This window comes from Podarcis gaigeae (genome assembly GCF_964106915.1).
Source record: "Podarcis gaigeae genome assembly, chromosome: 8".
NCBI classification, from domain to species: domain Eukaryota; kingdom Metazoa; phylum Chordata; class Lepidosauria; order Squamata; family Lacertidae; genus Podarcis; species Podarcis gaigeae.
In genome coordinates this window covers 38,658,064-38,678,593 of record NC_139684.1, presented here as the reverse complement: position 1 = coordinate 38,678,593, position 20,530 = coordinate 38,658,064, and the positions used below count along the sequence as shown (strand labels likewise).

The 20,530-nt window shown below is 45.7% G+C and overlaps 1 protein-coding gene across 1 annotated transcript in view; it reads right to left on the bottom strand.

The window, feature by feature from the left end:
• CRISPLD2 (cysteine rich secretory protein LCCL domain containing 2) overlaps positions 1 to 20,530 on the bottom strand; it is a 46,356-nt gene that overhangs the window by 22,727 nt on the left and 3,099 nt on the right. The window contains exons 2-5 of the mRNA XM_083752991.1: positions 9,394 to 9,715; positions 3,241 to 3,359; positions 321 to 453; positions 61 to 176 (exon numbers count right to left, since the gene is read on the bottom strand). Of these exons, the coding sequence (XP_083609117.1) occupies positions 61 to 176; positions 321 to 453; positions 3,241 to 3,359; positions 9,394 to 9,642 (617 nt within the window). The 5' untranslated portion in view covers positions 9,643 to 9,715. The remainder of the gene's footprint in view (positions 1 to 60; positions 177 to 320; positions 454 to 3,240; positions 3,360 to 9,393; positions 9,716 to 20,530) is intronic.

The following is a 20,530-nucleotide window of genomic DNA, read 5'->3' as shown; positions in this document are numbered from 1 at the left end:
TTAGGTTCCCCTTTAAAGGAGAACAGAAAGGAATCTATAACCCCGTTCCCAATTCCTTACTTAGGAGAATAGTTGCAGACCAGGTAGACAGCATTCTCCCAGATTTGGCCCCACACGTCCATCCTTTTGCAGACGTTCACAGCACAGCCAACCTTATTTGTCGTTGCCCAGACCACCTGCAAATGGGCACAAGGGCACAAATGATGTCAACACTTGCCACACAAGATCAGTCCCCTAGCATTTTCACATCTGCCCACTTCTGGCAGACTTGTAACAAGAAGCAGCAAGTTCCAACAGAAGCCCCGTCCCGCTTCCCTTACCTGTGTGTAGTGGGTGCACATCGGTCCTGAACATCTCTCTGGACACCAGGGATTACATTCATGGGGATAGGGATAGGTATAATCTTTCACTTCATCGTACCAAGACTGGACATGAAAAGCTGGAGAGCGATACCTAAGGAAAACAAAGATATGTTCCAGTTCTGGTGGAAGATTTGGTGCAGATAAAAGGCAGCGCCTATTCCTGCAGCAAGGGACGCGGGTGGTGCTGCAGTCTAAACCACTAAGCCTCTTGGGCTTGCCGATCAGAAGGTTGGCAGATCAAATCCCCATGGCAAGGTGAGCTCCGTTGCTCAGTCCCAGCTCCTGCCAACCTAGCAGTTCAAAAGCACACCCAAAAGTGCAAGTAGATAAACAGGTACTGCTCCAGCGTTTCTGTGCACTGCTCTGGTTTCGGTGTTCCGTTGTGCCAGAAGCGGCTTAGTCATGCTGGCCACATGACCCGGAAAAACTGTCTGTGGGCAAATGCCGGCTCCCTCAGTCTGTAAAGTGAGATGAGCGTCGCAACCTCAAAGTCATCCGCAACTGGACTTTACTGTCAGGGGTCCTTTACTTTTTATTCCTGCAGCACCTAGTTAAACTATGGCACTCATTCCCACAGGAAGCAGTGGTGGCCTCCAACTTGGAAGGCTTTCAAAGAGGAGATGACAAATTTGTGGAGAAGGCAATCAATGGTTACCAGCCATGATAGCTATGCTCTGCCTCCACAGTCGGAGTCACTCATGCTTCTGAATACTAGTTGCTGCATGTTGCATGAGTGCTCTTGTGCTCAGGTCCCACAGGCATGGTGGCTACCATTAGAATAGGATGCTAGACTGGATGGGCCATTGGCCTGGTCCTACAGGCTCTTCTTGTGTTCTTAATTGGGCAGAGAATACCATTGCCTCTCTTGAGTATTTATGGCAGAGTACCTTTCCCGCGCTGCCAAGAATCCACATCAGAAGAAAAGCCCAGCTGGATCAGACCAGGGCCAGTCTAGCCTAGCCTCCTGTTTCCCATCTTGCAAGAGATGCACCAAGAATTTCTCCACAAGGTTTTTTTATATGCCACTTTGCTGGGAAAAGAAGTGGAGATGAACCCTGGACTGACTCCAGAATGGTATAAGTGTGGGCAGGTTGGGACTGGTGACTTTTAGCAACTGAGCAGAATGGAATTTTCCCCCTTAAAAATGGGATTCAAAGTGAGTTGCATTATAAAGTTCTGAGCATGAAATCTCCCCTGCTGTTTCTTTTTTGGAGCCCTCTCATTCTATGGGGAAATGAGTGAAGAGAAAGTAAAATCTCTTCAGAAACTCAGGGACTCTCTCTATTCACCAGGCTGCAGGTGTAGCAAAATAAATAACAACTTCACCATTAGGCTGTGTGGGAAGTGGAAGATATAAACCCTGAATTGAAAGTAGGGAGTGGAGCTCAGCCCACTCTCCAGTTGGCAGCCAGTTCTTCAAATTAGGAGCTGGCAAAAACATTCGGCTGCATCAACAAGCATGATTTCTTACCCTGCCCAGTGCAGTGTTAGGATGAAGCCTTCAACTGGGATTATGGAAAGTACGCTCCCGCTTAGTCCACGTTATGTGCTCACAATCAGGGAATGAACCCAAAGTGGGGAGTACAGAGCCTAACAGGACATGGGTTGACACTAAGGATTAAGGAGCTTAGCCATTTGGACGTCGTGTTCCGTCACCAAATATGGATTTCTGTAGGTTACAGAAGATTCTGCCCTGGCTTCTGTCTTGCTACTGACTTTCTGCTTCTTTTTGGACCATTTCCCTGCGTGCAACACATCACCAGCACTCTTCCTAATGGAGAAAATTCATGAAGAAGAAGAAGAAGAAGAGGAGTTTGGATTTGATATCCCGCCTTTCACTCCCCTTCAGGAGTCTCAAAGCGGCTAACAATCTCCTTTCCCTTCCTCCCCCACAACAAACACTCTGTGAGGTGAGTGGGGCTGAGAGACTTCAAAGAAGTGTGACTAGCCCAAGGTCACCCAGCAGCTGCATGTGGAGGAGCGGAGACGCGAAACCGGTTCCCCAGATTACGTGACTACCGCTCTTAACCACTACACCACGCTGGCTCTGCAGCACAGAGTAATAATAAAAAAACACACACACACACATAGCAAATGTGTGTGCCAACAATAGCTCTGCAATCCTGGAGTATGAATGGTCCAGACATTTAGACCAGGATACATATCAGAGACATTTGAATGCTGCTCCCTGTTGCATGGTTGAGCCACTGCCACAGACCAGGAGGGGGGCATCTAAAAGCTGCGCATTGGCAGTGGGAAACTAAACAAGTTTCCATTGATGAGTGAAACTCAACACATGCAGAGGCTCTATTGATAGGAAGAGTGTGTGGAGAGAAGACCTGTATTTAGAATAAACCTTCCTATGGCATTTCCCCCTGCCTAAAGGTAAAGGTAAAGGGACCCCTGACCATTAGGTCCAGTCGTGGCCAAATCTGGGGTTGCGGCGCTCATCTCACTTTATTGGCCGAGGAAGCCGGCCTACAGCTTCTGAGTCGTGTGGCCAGCATGACTAAGCCACTTCTGGCGAACCAGAGCAACACACGGAAACGCTGTTTACCTTCCCGCTGGAGCGGTACCTATTTATCTACTTGCACTTTGACGTGCTTTCAAACTGCCTACACACTTGTAAATTTGCCATATGGGCGTGGTCTAAAAGCTTCTATACTACAAACACTTAACTACGTACTAGTAAATCACATTGAATTCAATGGGGCTTGCTCATGAGTAGATATGTGTAGAACTGTGCCTTGCTTGGCTTGGTAGCCATCTTAGATTCATTCATTATCTCTGTTCATAGTTAAATTCTTATCCCACCCTTTCTCCCAAAGGAGCTCAGGGCAGCAAGCACAGACACCATAAGACAATTAACACATCTTACCTGCCCCAGTGAACAGCCAGATTTTGACCAATAGACCTAAGGAGGGTGGCAGGCCCATGATCCCAAATGCATTCATGGGCCCAGGACTCGGCCGATCTCTCCAGCTCATCGTCCCATCTCTATGTGGAAGAAAGACAGAAAGGCATTAGAGGAGGCAAAATGGAGATGGTGGCATTTTCCAACCAAGCCTCAGAATTAAACCCAAAGAAGCAACACATCAAGTGTGTCTCAGTACGGAATGTTGCAGAGCATCCTTGCATTCCAGGAAAAGAAGAAGTGCTTATACCGTGATGTTATTTCCATATTGGGCATCCTGTCCAGTTTGTGGGAAAAGGTTGCTTTAACTGTTTAGAGGTCATGCAGGAAGACTAGCACTTGCAGCCTGAACACCAGAAAGACTGGGAAAGAACTGGAACCAGTGGAGGCTGGTCCTTTGGTGTGAATGGGGCACTGACCCACCAATCTCAGTCCACCCTCAGTTTGCATCCACCTGCCCAGCCATCTTACTTAACAACCAGTCCAGAGGTGGTACTGCCTGTTAGCTTCCCCCTCCTCCGTCTCAGCACTACTCCTTGTAGAACTCAGCAGGAAGCAGGTTGGAACAAAACTGGAATCAGCTGGCTCTGCCTGTCGCTGGCTCTGATCCTGCCCACCATTGGCTCTTTGTGAAAATGACTTACAGAAATGTATTGCATTAGGGAGGAATTGCTGGCCAGAAAAAAAAAATCCATCCCATAATTTCTTTTTCTTTTTTAGTGGAAATAAATTGTAATTGCGGAGAAATAATGAAATAGTTATGGGCATCATATGGTGACTACAATGGAAATTATGGGAAGGTTGGTGCCTTTCCCCCCCAAGGGAACTGACTTTTATGATAACACAGGGATGATGAGGAAACTAGTGCACTGCTAAAGTTCCCATCATCCCTGACTGCTGGCCATGCTGGCTGGGAGTCCTACAACAACCAGACCATCACAGGGTCCCCAGTCCTGTGCTATAAGCATCATCATCATCATGCTTCTGCTAGAGTGCTAATTGGGAAATAGCACTGAGTTCGGCTTTACTGGGACTGTTTTCTTCTTTAGAAGAAAAGAGGTGTTTCACAGGCATATAAAACTGGCAGTGCAGCATCGAATCATTGGTTCAACATAAATGTAAACCAAGCCCATGCCAAGACAAGGTAAAAGTACCTGGCTTTCTGGCAACCCTGCGTTGTGTTTGGGTCATTTAAGTACATCCCATGCTTAGATTGTGTAACCTTTCTGAGCCAAAGCATGGTGAGGAGTTGGGGAGGGGGATTTGTTAAACTCGAGCCAAGAACACATGTTCTTGCAACGCGCATCAAATTAGCACCAGCTCTAGTTGGAAGCATTTGCTATGGGCGTGCAGAAAATAAAATCATTTGCGATTGCTAATCCCCTCTCCGGAGCAGCTCCTGGACTAAAAAAAAGCACCAAGGACTCACTGGCTTGTGTGTTGCTTGCACTGAAACACAAAGGACTTCAAAGCTCCGTTTGTATTCCAGAGGTGAACGCTGATGATTTCCAAGTCCTATTAGGTAAATATGACTCGATGAAAGGCGGATTATGAGCCAGCCCCAGGAGAGTCGTTTAGAGTTGGCCTTTCTGCTTGGTCTGTGACGACTCTTTTATAGGCTTCATGGCCCCCAGGAAAAAAGGGGGGGCGGGGAACACATGAGACAAGCACACCGAGCGAAAGCAAAACATGAAGCTGTAACCATGCTGGATGAGTAAATAGACATTAGCCTGAAGTGTCGTCTTCTTCTTCTGCTGCTGCTGCTGCTACAATGCTGAGCTGCAAGGAACCCAAAAGCCAAGGAAAATACATCTCAGCTGCATGTTTACTTTCAGAGAAGCAGCAGAGCCATTTCTGCCCTCATAAGCATTGGAACCGCCTGCTGTCTGCCCAGCCGTAACTGAAGCTGTGATTCTAAATAGATTTGCAGCTGGAGACTGCACACGACGGGGACACCATGTCTTTCGTGCACCTGGCCACCAAATTATGGAGAGCAAGAGATCACACCCAATTTAACATCCTGAGGATCTTAGCTTTCATAATTGTGGGTGGGTGTGTGGGTGTGTGCAACACTCTAGCAGAGTCATGCCAAGTGCTTGAAAGGTAATCCAGGGATGGGTAACATGTGGCCCTCCAGATGTTTTTGGACCATGTTTCCCATCAGGTTCCATGAAACACTTGAATTGCTTTTGACACAATAAATCGTGCCCACTCGCCCATCAGCTGACATTGGCTGATGTGTGGGAAGACAATGTATTTATTAATCCTGTATCAGCCACAGCACCTGCTTCCAGCAGGGAACAGGATCCTGCAGCCCAGACAGCAGGATTTAATCTCAGAAGTTAAAGCCCTTTGCTTTAAGTGGGGAGATGGATGAAGTGCAGAGACTGCCTTGAGGGGGGGCAACCCCACTCATCTCTCAAATTTAGCCCACAAAGCAGATCTTTTGGAGGATCTGAGCCTCCATGGAGCAAACAAAATCTTTCCAACTCCTGCACACCGGCCTTCTTTGTTGTAGTATCACAGAATTTGGCTTCCTAATTAGGGTAGTCCTTTACACATCAACACCACCCCCAAAAAGAGAAAACCCATTACAGTACTTAAAAAAAAGAATAAAGAAGGTGCCAAATTGCATAATATTGGCATACGCTAATTTATACATTTAGATGCAAATGAAATAAATCCCTCAATTCCTATTTTATTTTTCATTTTTATATGCTTTTATGTTGCTGTTTTGCTGGTTTTAGGTTGTACTTTTGTTTTAATGATATTGTTTCTTTGTTTCACATTGTATGCCACTTATTATAAAAAGATTAAGTGGCTTATAAGTGCTTTAAAATAATTTAAATGAATTAGTTATTTAAATACATACAGGAGACTTTGCAACATAGCAAGGAAGACTGTGGCCAGTGTGCTTCCCCTGTTGGCAGCTGGCAAGGTGCTGCAAATTATCGGTGGGCAACATCAAGACCCACCTGCTCTCCCCTCTGAAGTGTTGTTTACCTTAAACCACCTTACATCACCAAATCTTTATTAGGCATTACAAATATAGGCCATCATAAAACGTCCATACATAAAATCTTAAAATATATACCTTAAACCAGGCATGGAGCAGACAGGACATTCAAACAGAGGACACCTTCAAAGAGAGAACTGCTCTCTATAAGGTAGGGTACATGGACACTTATTCACATTCTGACTCATTAGTCTGTGGAAAACTGGTCCTATGTCAAACGCATTCCAAAGCCTTAGGATTTCCACATAAATGTGTTAAGGGGTGTGTGTGTGTTTCTGTCTGTCTGTCTGTGTGTAATAGAATTTCTTGGAAAGGATTTATACATTCCTCTTTCACTGACAAAACCTGGATGACAAATAGTAAAAGACTTGGAAAGCTGCTGGGCTAAAAATATTTGTTTTCCTGTTTTCGCCACATCTAATTTTTAAGGTGATATTTTTGAAGAAAATAACAGTGCTTCCTTTTCTCCCCGGAAGGTGAGAAACTCACCTCTGGTTCTTATGAGGGAAACATGAGAAATGGTGACCCTGTGTGTCAAAGGGCTTTGGCTCAGTGGTAGAGCACCTGCTTCGCATGTGGAAGGTCCCTGGTTTGATTCCCTGGCAGGGCTGGGAAAGACTCCAGCATGAAACCCTAGACAGCGTCTGCCAGTCAGTACAGATGATACTGAACTTGATGGGCCAATGGTCTGGCCCCTATAAAGCAGCTTTCTGTGTTCTATGCATCATCACTTTCAATAACAGACATTCCAACAAGCCGGTTGAGATACATTCCATTCTTCCAGAATATGTCATTTCTGAATCAGGGACTCCCATCTTGATGGGCCCAAGACCACCCAATGGACTTCATGGTTGAGCAGGAATTTGAACCGAGGCCTCCTTATCTGAAGTCCAGCACAACACACTGGCCCTCTGTGTTATTCAGGGACCATCTGGGGAGGGAATTGGGCTGAACAGGTCCATATTCACAGCCCATCTAGCTTTACTTTCTCCTCCAGAATTCATTGGGAGGCATTTAGCATCAAGTGTAGACCCACCCTCCTCATCAGCATAGCTCCACCCTGAGTTTCACAGCTTGGCCAGGCGAGGCCATGACAGAGCCCTGGCAAAAGAGCCTTCTTTTTCTTCTAGCAAGAGAGGTTGAGCGAATAACCAAACTATGCAGAGGGTAGCCCTGGGTTGACCTGACCTACTAACAGTTCCTTTCCAGCTGCAATGACTCAAGAAGCTGCAATCTGAGCTGAATTTGCTTCAGGAAACCACTTGAAGGAGAAACTCCTTGTTACTGGAATTTGTTAACAGGCATATGGCCTAAATGAGACCAAAAATAGGTTAGTCTCCAGGGCCAGGCTGAAGAATGGAGATACAGTCAATACAGGGATGGCACCCAAAATGTGATGCTTCCCTCCCATCCTAAGTCAAGGTGTCAGTTATGAAGCTGGGCCACAGCTTGAGGGCCACACTACCTTCTGAGCAACCTTCTGGGAACCACATGCCAGGACCAGAGACAAAAGTGGACAGAGGCCAAGACCAGATGGCCAGGACCAGAGACAAAAGTGGACAGAGCAACACATAAGAATGTTACTTCTCTTCAGTGTGGGCCAGTTTCTCCACATTCATATGTCACACTCTTATCTTCCATGCTTTTTCCTTTCTTTTTTAAGAACACAGTTTTCTGCATTTAACATATACGAATTTTGTATGCACTTTTCTTGCCCAAAACAGTGGCGTAGCATGGGGGGTGCAGGGGGGCCGGCCGCACCGGGCGCAACATCTGGGGGTTAGGGTTAGGGGGCGCAAATTACTTGCCTTGCCCCGGGTGCTGACAACCCACACTACACCACTGGCCCCAAATACCCACTTTTCAGTGCTTTCCAAGGCATCACCTGTGACATATGTAAAATACATATTTGGGGGGCGGGGGTTTGTAGTTTTTATGCATCACACTAGATTTGCAAAATCTGGTGAAGGGCATATTTCAGCTGCACCTGTCCCCTGCAAAAGGTGGTCCAAACGAATTCCTCCCTAACCCTATGTTACATATTGAAAATGTTTTTTCTGGGTCTGGTTTTAACATCTGCCTTTCTTGTTAACATTCTGCTAACAACCAGCTATTGATTGTTTCTAATGATGGAAACACTTTGGGTACCAGAAAGTCGTATAACTAGATCTAGGAAAAGGGAAAGGTTTCTGTTGCCATGCCCAACTTAGTTCATTTCTTCCTGTTGAGAGTGGCTTGGGAGATAAGTGATTAAAGCCCCCTCATGAGTGAATTTCCTTCTTCAGTTAAATTACTGGTGATCTTTCATTCCCCACTCTTTTATATAGCAAAATAAGGATGATTGTTAATCCCTCAGCCACACTCAACAAGAAGCAATACAAGTTTCATTTAACATCTGAAAGCCCTTTTGCTGAATAACTCTGGGCGGCTGAATACTCTGAACAGTACTTACCTGTGAGTCTCAACATTATAAAAGAAAATTGGCCACAGAAAAGGGCAACACTAGATAATATAGCACTATATTAAATTATACACGGAGGCATCATTTTTATTTCACCTCCAGCTGCTTGTGGAAAAGCAATTCCTTAGCAGTGCTAAAGAGCAAAGTTATAGGAATCAACCATGGTGTGTTTATTCACCCTCAGTAGTGGCAGCCAGTGATGTAGAGCAAAGATGGGAAATACACATCTTCATGACAGCAGGAAGCTTTTACTACACATTACAAAGGGAATATCGATGCAGGCTTACCAGTTTGGGTGGCTGTCACCCAAGCAGGCAAGCCTATATTAAATCTCCCTTGTAATGTGTAATAAAACCTTCCTGTACCCTGCTTCAATGTAATTGTGTATTACCGTATCTTTGGTCATCCTAATGTAACGACTGGGATCTTGAAGTCTGTGTATCACCAAAGCTGCAGCTAAGGAAAATACATGGTCTTTACTTACAAGCTGTACAAGAAGAAGGCTTCTGTTTGTGGTGCATATTTCCTAAAAAATCATGTCCAGAACTTGGGGAAGTAAGCACAAATGGCACACAAAGGAGCAGGAGTGGAAGAGAAATTCTGAGGCAGAGCTAAGCCTCACTTATCATTTTGAACTCACCATGTATTCCATGTTGGATGCTGAAGGGTAGACTTGACCTCTCAGTTTATTGTGAAGCATTAGAATCTCTTCTTTGTCCGATCGAGAAATGGCTCTCTTGGTCCTTGAGTGGGGCTGCTCCTCCTGGTATTTACTGAGGATGCTTTCCAACTCGGTAGCATTGGGCAAGAAAAAGCAATGGATTCCATGGACTAGGAAGAGTAGCCCAAATGGTACTACAGTCCAAGTCGGAGTGGGACTTCTGGCCATGTTCTGCTCAGTGGAATTGAGATGAGAGAAGAAACACTCCTCAAAGGGATGTCTTCTTGTCTGTGCAACAGATCTAGAAAGTGAAGAGGGAAAGCAAAGAAAGTTTAGTTATTCTCAGCCTAACACTGGGCAAGCTCTTAGGCTTCTAGGCTTCTCTGTCTGGCCTTCATGACACTACCCAAGCCACACCCTCTTCCTAGCCACACCCCTCACCATCACCCTTTTATGTTTCTGGCTGGCTGAAACATGCCCTTGAACTCTGATGTTTCTTGCTTGCTTGGATGGAGGGTGTGAGAGTGTGAAGAAATTAGGACTACTGTCCTGGAGAAAAGGTAAAATTCACATCCGCTGCTCTATCCACTTTTTCCTCTGACCCTGCCCACCCACCATTGGCATGTCTCCCTCAGAAGGGAATGTGGCTTGAAAAAGTTTCCCTACCCTAATGAAGGAAAAATGTAACAGATAAAAGTATGTTATATAATGCAGCAGGAAAGGGTGGGGATGGAAACATCAAGGAGGAAGGGTGGGAAATCAAGTTATAAAAATTATTTTAAATTAGAAGTTAAATTGTTAACATCTTTGAAACTCAATAAAAAATAATTGGAAAAAAGAAACGTTTCTCTACCCCAACTTATAAAATGGGGCTCTTCAAGCTGTCGTGTTTTTCTCCATTAAATGAAACAGAAAGCTTACATTTTTCCAATTGTTGTTATTATTATTATTGCGATAAGATTTAGCTGCCCATTCTGACATTAGCTGCATGGAATAGGGGCCTCAGCAAAGAAGGTCATTCATGTTTTGGGGGTAATGGCAGAATTCCCATTCAACATGAGAGGAATCCATTACTTGGTTCATTCCCACATCAGTGCCTCTCCTCTCAGACAGGGCTGACCCAAGACATTTATGTCTGAGGTGAAGGAGTAGATGGCACCTTCCATGACATATTCAGGAGCCAACTGTGCTAGCAACTGGCTCTAAATTCCAGACTGATGACAGCATCCTTTACTGTAACTGAGGGCAGCAAGCTAGTTTAGGTGAAAGGCAGGCTGCATGGTACACAAACTCTGTCCTCTGAGATTTTACTACCCCTTGCACCAAGCATCTGCTACCAGAGGTGCTTCACTCTGCCTAACAGTAGGGCCCGCGTTCTCCTAGACATTGGTAGTATTGTCTACACTGACTGGCAGTGAGTCTTGGGGTTTCAGATAGGGACCAGTCCCAGTCCTACCTGGAGATGCCAGGGATCGAACCTGGAACCTTCTGTGTGTAAAGTAGATGCCCTTACAATCTATACCCTGTATAAGCTCTTCAATAGCCCCAATCCCTGTTGATTTCCAGGCCAGCCCAGACAGGAGAAGTGGTCCTGCCAAGTATTGCTATGGAAGCAGAATCCCATCTTAATGGAAAAGGACAGCAGACATTCCCAAAGAGCCAGGTTGAAGAGGTCAGCCATGAGCTATGAGCTGTTTCTGCCTGGCAGAAAAACAGACGCAGAACCCTCTGCCAGCTCCCAAAATCTGTCACCAGCAATATCAGAGCAAATGAAAGATCCATTTTGCAAAGGAAGCATCAGAATTTTCTCCAATTTACTCTATTACTTATATGTCACTTTGCTGGGGAAAGACATGTACAAGGGTGCTGGACTGGCTCTAGAATGGTATCAGTGAGGTCTGGGGATGGAGCTGGGCAAAAAAGATATTTACCTGCAACAATGTAAGATGAGCCCTGATGGATCTGAGATGTTGAACATTTTTAACAGTGACTTAGAGAGCACAGGAAACATAGGCATCTGCCTTAGTTTTGAACCTGGAACAGTCTGCATGCAAAGCAACTTCTCTACCACTGAGCTGCAGCCAACACTGCATACAAAGACCTTGTGACATACCTTCTTCAAGGCAGCTGGAATGGAAAGAGCTGGCAGTTGGAAAGCAAGCCTAAGGGCTCATCCAGACTTCCTTTTGCACCATGTTTCTCGGCACTAGTCCAGGCTTTAATGCTCCATGTCTGAGAGGTTTTTGTCCCAGTGAGTTCCCCAGAAAACCTGTGTTTTACTGCTGAATCAGAGCAATCAGGTTTTCTGTGGATTGCCATTTGCTCTGATTCAGTGATAAAATGTGGGTTTCCCCAGGGAAAGTGCCAGGACACAAAAGGATGCCTGGATGTGCCCTAAGTCAGTGGTAACACTGATGGAGAATGGCTTTGATGCAACACGTACGCACAGTCAGATTCCCTCACAGTGAGATGCTACCCATACATTTCACACATGAACAAACACTTTTCAGCTAGGCTTTTTACCCAAAGCCATGATGCTATCTTGCACAGATGTACTTTCCCTGCTAAAATTTCCAACTTTCCAGGCTCCTGATAAAATATATTCATTGCCATGCCTGATGTTTAAGCACGCATGTTTATTCAGCTATGCTTTGATTACATGGTTCTTTTTGTTTGTTTATGCACTGCGTTCTTATAACACACTATATGATATATATTGTGAAATATATCATCATATACATATATCATATAATCATATATGTACATATAATCATATATAATAACTGAAGTTGGGACGAATGGAACTGTCAATTTCAGTTTCTCTTTGTTTCTCACTCTTCCGGTCTTAAATTCAGTTCACATTCCCACAGCAATCTGCATATTTAAAAACCAACAACCTAGGGGCTGCCACTCCTGCTTGCTCTGCCTGCCAACCCCAAAAACCTGTTTGCCCTCCCTTTGCACCTGACCAACCCTCCCTTTACACCTCACTTACCCCCTCACCTCTCCCCCCACAGCTCACCCCAAACCCCACCCCCATTTAAAGAAGATGGGAGGCACTCCAGGCAGCTACTTGCTAAACCACTGTGTCAAGCACCTCCTTCCCTCCATTAAACTTGTTTCACAGAGTGGGGGGAGCAGTTCCCAGCCTCTCCGTGACCACATGAACTGCAGAGTGTGACTTTTGTGTATATAAGGAGAAAAACCATCATGGAAATTTGTCAGCATTGTAGTGTGATTCACCCCCCACCCCCAATATGTTTGGGGTGCATTTTTCCCCAAACGGAAGCATTTTGGCCTCTGATTTTCACAAACCTATGCATTTTACACACATTTCCCCCAAATATATGCATTTTTGTACACATTGTCTGGTGGGAGAACCACGTCGCAAAACTCATAGAAGTGCAACATTCCAAGTAAAGGTGTTTGTCATAAAAACATTAAACATTAAAATCCAAGCATCTGGCGCCTGACACTTCTGTATAGTTGAGCGAAACTTTAGCAAGAAACATTTCTTTTTAGGCAATTCTAGCTGAAGAAAGAGAGGGAGGGAGGGAGGGAGGGGAGAGGGAGATTGAGATTTTCTTCCCCTGCAGAGGAAATCTCTTTGAAACAAGCTCCCTTTAGAGGGGCCCCTGCCTTCTAAGCTCTGTGCATCTAAAGCATCTTCTCCACCATTCATTCTCTCCCCATCCCACAGTCACTGATAAACCTAAGGCAGCCACCCCCTCTCCTTTCTCAAACCATGTGCCTGTTAGCTTCTTGGCCGATGAGTTCACTTTTTTTCAGGGCAAATATTGCCTTAACCTCATTCTCTTTCCAGCATTATTTGGTCCTGTCCTCGTCGCCCAACTGACACACACACACACCCTCCTGCAAAACCCCACTCAAGCAAGAGGCTGGCTTGGTGTGGCTAACCTCAAGCTGTTACTTTTGTAGACAGTCTGACCCACTTCAGGGGAACAATTCCTACTTTCAGAGGCTTCTCTGAGGGGGTTATAAATAGATGCTCTTCTGTAAAGCATCCACAATGTGGCCTTTTAGCCTGGCCCATTGCTCAAGGCGGACAGCTTTTTAGGCAAGGAAGCAGACGGTTACCATAAGCCGCGTCCGTCCATTCCCCCCCCCCCGCCCCATCAGACCTCGCAGGCCGCCTTGACTCTCTTTCCCAAACAGGGCCAGGCTTTGCTCACTTGCTCTCTCTGCAGTAAAGTTACAGAGGGAGCAATGTGCCAATCTGATGTAATGTTTGTTGGTGTACTCTCTCTCTCACACACACACACACACACACACAGACACGCAAGAGGCAGCAAACTAGCTGCTTTATGTAGGCACACTGAGGATGGAGAGCCTGCAGGATCGGACACCTCAGCCAATTTTCTTTAAATCCTTCCAGCAGCTAGACCTTACCTTGTTAACAGACAGGGTATTGTCCTTGCAATCATCCACACCATACATTTGAAACACATTTAAAACCACTTTAAACAGTCATGGCTTCCCCCACCCATCAAAAAAATTATATGTTTATTAAGGGTGCTGAGAGCTGTTAGGAGACTCCTATTCCCATCCCAGAGCTGCAGTTCCCAGATTAACAATCAATCTTTCTTCACAGGGAACTCTGGGAACTGCAGCTCTGGGAAAAGAATAGGGAAGCTCTGAACAGCAAACTACAGTTCCCATAATTATTTGGGGAAAATCATGACTGTTTAAAGTACAGTGGTACCTTAGGTTAAGTACTTAATTCATTCCGGAGGTCTGTACTTAACCTGTTCTTAACCTGAAGCACCACTTTAGCTAACGGGGCCTCCCGCTGCCTCTGCACCGCCAGAGCACGATTTCTGTTCTCATCCTGAAGCAAAGTTCTTAATCTGAAGCACTATTTCTGGGTTAGCAGAGTCTGTAACCTGAAGCGTATGTAACCTGAAACGTATGTAACCCGAGGTACCACTGTAGATCCATATTTGTATAAATATATGGTGTGAATATGACCACTGTCTCTTTGTTCCCAGAGGTATTATTCGTCTCTTAATGGAAAATACCAGATAATAATGGATCGTACAAGCAACACCTGACTCAATGGAGGCCACCAATTTAGCTTCCCACAATGCTCTGGAGCAGCGCTGATTTTAAAGGGAATTGTGGGGGATTTAAAGGGCAGCAGCCCAGCATGCATCTGGGTACCTGTTGGAACCAGATAAGCCTGACAGGCCCAACAATATAGGAGAGTGACCGCCCAAAACCATTTTGCCAAGCACAGCTTCTAAGCTTGAGCTTGCTCCAAGTGACGTGGTTCACCCTTTGGGGAGAGTGTGAACCCATCTAGAACAGGTAGGGAGCAACCTCCCAGTTTAGATAAACCATCCATCTAGTGGGAGGAATGCCTCTGTGGTAGAGCAACTAGTTTGCTTGCAGTTAGGACTGGGAATGTTCCCCATTTGAAACCTTGGATAGCTGCTATCAGCCAGTGCACACAATGCTGACAGCTTCCTGTGCTCCTTTACACCCACCAAAAATCCTTTCCTGCCATCTATCAGATTTAGAGACCCACTGCAGTTAATTTTGGGGGACAGGTGTCAAAGTCCAGTGGCCGAGCACACATTTTGCATTATTGAGGTTGCAGGAGATGCCTTATACCAGGTCAGACTATTTGCCCATTCAGTTCAGTATTGTCTTCTCTGCCAGCAGCTCTCTGGGGTCTTAGAAATAATTCTACTCTATCACCTGGCTAAATTATCCCCTTCAAATTGTAGATTCCAGGGGTTGAAGCTGTGGCTTTCTGCATTCAAAGCTGGTGCTCTGCTATTGAGTTTGGTTTCTCCCACCCCCTCAAAAATGGTATCCAGTTCACTTATAAGAAAAGCAGCAAACTTGCAGCCCTGCAGATGTTCGGGTCTCCAACATCTGGGGGACTTTAGGTCCCAGAGTTAAGAACTCTCAGCAGAGCTGCTGGGAACCATCTCGCTGTCTAAGACCTAGGATAGCTGTTTTAGAACGAGCAGCTCTCCACGTGATGACAACCACCACGTGGACCAATTTAAAGCAGCCTCCAGATGGCAACCATCATGTGTCAGAACCAGCTCTCAGAGGGATTATGAAAAGAATACGCTGAGACAATCCTCTCTCCTCTTGAGTGCTGAGTGACTTGCAGTGTCCTGCGTGAGTAATTTACAAGAAGCAGAAAGTGCTTCTCTAAAAGGAGGAGCCGGTTCAAGACTGATAAAAATCTGTGGAAGAAGAGAAGTAAACACTGGCCAAAGAGACTGGCCAAAATGTCCACAAGTTCTCTTTCCCCTCTCAAGTCATCCAGTATCCTGTCACTGACAGTGGCCAGAACCAGGAATTTCAGCAATGACATGATTTAAAATGAAATTGTGCGCCAAGCAAGCATTGACTCGTCGGCCAGTCTCACATTCCTTGACATTCTCCAGAATCCAAAGGCTCAGAGGATCAACCTAAGGTTGTGGAATGGAATCTGGTTCAAGAAGTGAGATCCCGAACTTCCTCTGCTGAGCCTAGATCAGTCATAGGCAAACTCGGCCCTCCAGATGTTTTGGGACTACAATTCCCATCATCCCTAGATAACAGGACCAGTGGTCAGGGATAATGGGAACTGTAGTCCCAAAACATCTGGAGGGCAAAGTTTGCCTATGCCTGGCCTAGATCCTGCTTCTGATCAAATCTCCCTAATCTAGCTCTAACTTTAGCCTCCTGACCAGCTTTTAACTCCCCAAAAGAACAGTGGCATGAACAAAATCAATATCCCTCTGCTCCAGCTCTATTGTTCAGAGGCAGTATTGGTCTGAACACCTGTTGCCAGAGACAGCAAGAGCAAGAGATGGCTATTGCATTCATGCCCTGCTAGAGGTTTCCCAAAGACATCTAATTGTCCACAGTGGTAAGTAAGATGCTGGACTGGATAGGCCAACAGGGCACCTTTTATATTGCTTGCTGGATCAGACCACAACCTTCTCTCAAGTCCAGCACTCCGCCTCCAGAAAGGAACAGGGAGACCTGAGTTTGAATTCCTCTCACTCCATGACCTGTGTTGGTCCCTATCTCTTAGGCTAACCTTCCTCACAAGGTTATTGCAGATGTGTGTGTGTGTAAGTAGGCACAGCCTTAAATGTTGTTTGGCCTCTCTTTTGCAGAAGAGTTCAATTTGACAGTCCTGAACTTACTTGAAACTGCAGTTCTGAATTTTGTACCCCTTTGAATTTTGCAATGCAATTTCCACATTTTTTAAAAAAATGCATGTTTTATAGTTCAAATGCATTTCAGGCAAGTGTTTTATGGGGAAACTGCACTGGAAAACATTGGGAAATGCGCATTTGAAGGAAATGCATGCAAACAATGTGTCCAATTTAAATGCAATCTTTTCATGAATTCTTTCAAAGAAATCTGCACAAAACCAGATTGAAGAGATCAAGGTAGGACGCCAGGAGAAATGAAATGGGGTGAGCTTAGGCTGACCCATCCACCCCTGTTTGGTGGACCCTATGAATGCTGCCCAGAGCAACCTGGAGGAAAAGCATCATAAACCCAGCCAATGCTATCCAGCACTGCATGGGTGACACTCCATTTGCCCAGTGGGGTTTCCTGTTCCCCTTCTCTTCATGCACACAAACCCACACCCCAAAAAATCTCCTTCAAAAGGTTCTCCAACCATCTGGAGAAAATTTTGACGGTGTATGGTGCTGGGACTGTGGGGGAGAAATTAGATGGGGGGGATCCCATTGTGCCAGTGGAAGTCTGCCATGCAAGCCGAAAGGCAACACTGGATGCAGCCCCATATAAATACGTTCAGAGAGAAAAGTCCTGCTGTGTCACACACAATCCAGATGTGGGGACAGGCAAACACTTTAATTACTCTCCCCTCCTTATCCCATCCTGACCTCGAAGGGAACTGTCTGCTCTTTATGCAGCTTAAGCTAACAGCACTGTCTAGCGTTGGCCTCCAGCTGGGAGCTTGGCCGCTGCTCTTCTGTCTTGTGATAAAGGGGAGCAGAAGCAGAGTTCTCTCCCAGCTTATGATTTCCAAGGTGCCCCTGTGCAGGGAAGCAGAGGAATGACCCGCTATTCACTTTGGAAGACTCGAGATCATTAAGCCACAGCAGGATCCCCTGTCTCTCTCTCTCAATCAATCAATTATGTAGCACAATGGCTAAGCTGCTCATCCCCCACCCTGAATCTAAGCCATGCCTTTCACTGCCGCATTGGGTCAGGTGCCTGGTGGGTCAGGAAGAGGTTCCCCATTCCTTGCACTATAGTGGGGGGGGGGTAAGGGAGAAGCCTGACAGACCAGAATTCTCATCAGGTGGTGGGTCCATGAACACCACATTCCTCCATGATTTGCTGTGCTTCCTTTCTTGGATAAATTCATTCCCAAGGGATGCCTCCTTCCAAGATGCCCAACAGCTTGGATGCCTTTAAAGGAGGATCAGGCCAATTCATGGAGGATAAGGCTATCAGTGGCTGGGTTCTGCCGCCACTATTGGAGGCAGTATGGCTCTGAATGCCAGTCACTGGGAATCACATGCATGAAGAACACGGATACCACTCGTGACCTGCCTGTGATATTCCCAGTTGGCCATTATGAGAACAGGATGCTGGACTCGATGGGCTATTGGCCTGACCCAGCAGGGCTCTTCTTACATTTCTAAGGAGTCTGCATTGGTCTGCCTAGCTCAGTAATGTCCTCACTGACTGACAATGGTGCAACCTCTATTTGCCAGTATGTGGTTGAATCCCACCTAAGAACAGTGACAGCCTGGCAGCATCAGTGGGGTCGTGGTCCAGGGTTTCTGCAGCAGGGTCCCTGTCTCCAGCATCCAGTCAGCATGAAACGGGAGCCTTTTGAGCCAAAGCTAAGTATTTAAGAACACTGAGAACAGAAGGTGCTTCCATTTCAAAAGAATGGTGTGCCGCTTCTGTTCCAAACAAGGGAACTTCATGGAAAACATGTAACTCCAAGAGAAGATGTTGGATTGCTCCAGGTCATTTGCCAATGTATGTGTACAGAAAATAGTAGCTCTAGCTGAACAGCAACACATGGAGGTTCTGCACTGATTTTTGCAAAGCCCCCCTAATTATTAATATTGTATAATGACAATATTGTTGTACAATCTTAGAAAGCTGCATAATCTTGGAAGGGTGTGAGGGGACTTGACGGTGACTGTCACGAAGGTATCCTGTGCTTCTGAATTGGCCACTGTACTCCTGGGAACCACGATTAAATCGGAAACAAAAGCAGAGCAGGAGCAGTGTTCGCTGTTGTTGCTGGCACCCATCTGTCTCAGGAGACAATGGAGTGCAAGAAAGCAAAAGTAGCAGAGTCAGCAAAGAAGGATGGCCCCAAAGGCTAAATACAAAGGTTCTTTCCCTGGGATAAAAGAAAAGCGACATACAAACCAGCTGAGATAGCAAGCAGGGGATCACCAGAAGGATCTTAATAATTGGGTAGGGTATGCTTGGAAGAGGCCCTTTCTCCGGTATACCTGGGCTCCCAATTATTTAGGGCTTTCTATAACACCACCAACCCCTCAAATCAAACTCTAATGGGCTCACAGTATTTGAGATGCCTTCCAAAAAGAAAATTGCCCAAACAAAACTGTGTTTGTGTTGGAACTTTTTGGTATGCGCCTGAAGTTCTTTTGAAAGAATCTTGCTGCCATCTAGGCAGCTGAATAAACTTTGCTTTTGTTTTAAGCAAGAGGGTGGGAGTGGGGAGGAGGAAGGAGGAAACTGTAGGAGCATGGCCTCCTTTTCAATCCGTAGGGCTTAGGCTACGGATGCCGCGTCAACATCTGGGATGGATCAGAAAGCCATGAGTCGGCAGAAAAAATGCCTCCTGGTGCAGACCCAGGAGAAGCCTCATGTGGAAAAAGAATCTGGAGGGATGGAACAAAAGGGAAACCTTTGCTATGATCAGTTGAAGTGATATTTGATCTGGGAACAAAAGCAGAGTCACCCACACCCCTGGCTTGAGGCAGGATTGGCCAATAAAAGAAGCCCCTGTTCTGCCACACTTATTGCACAGAGTCCCATCAGCTATGATTCCCAAGAGCAAACTGCCTTCTTTGAAAATAAGGCATGGTAGATCTGTGCATGAGCACAGCATTCAACAGGTGAAACTATTAGATGGATGCTAGGCCAAGTGCTAAGCTCAGAGCATCGTTCTGGGTTTTTGCAAAGAGATTTCAATCTATGCTGTACATAGAACCCTGAGGACTGGGATTTGGAGAAAGGACTATAGCTCAGTGGTAGATCACTTGCTTTGCATGCAGAAGGTCCCAGGTCTAATCATCAATGGCATCTCCAGGTAGGGTCAGGAGAGACTCCTGTCTGAAACCTGGGAGAGCCACTGCCAGTCAGTGTAGACAATACTGAGCTAGGTGGACCAGTTACCTAACTTGGTATAAGGCAGCTTCTTGTGTCCCTGTGTCTGTATTTTATTGGGGAGGGAATGTAGATGTTTTGCCTGCTCTTTGAGGAGGGGTTTCTCTGCATTGTCGGTTTGTCTTCTGTGAAATGGGTACATTGGCAGATTCTGAAATGTGCCCCTAATCTCCCTCCAGAAAGGTTGGGGACCCCTGTCTTTATATTACAGATCTGCTTAAAAACTTGATAGGTATTTGAACTGTGCAGCTCAATAAACAGATAATGGTTAATTCTCAACCGGGAGATGGGATTAATCTTTCCAGCAGCCACAGCAGCCCATGCTGAACACATATTCTCAACACAGAGATTTGTCCCATGTTGAAATCAGCCCATAGGATCTATTAAAATTATAGCCCACTTAGCTTATAGGCCATAGAAGCCTATTCATTCTACCCCGGCCCAAATAGTCAACCCTTCTGATTCTTAAGAGTACATAGCAACCCACTGAAGAGCTGACTAGTTAAGGATATTGTTTTCCCTTTTTGCATTTAGCAATTCTTACACCATTAAACAAAATGAACAACATGTTCTCTAGTTGTTCTTCAGTATCAGCTACGTTCCTGCAAAAATATATGATAGCTGCAATCCTGTACATGTTGTTCCAGAAGTAAGCAAGCCCCACCAAACTGAGTAGGATTTAGGCTTGTGTAAACATGCATAGGGACGCAGGTGGCGCTGT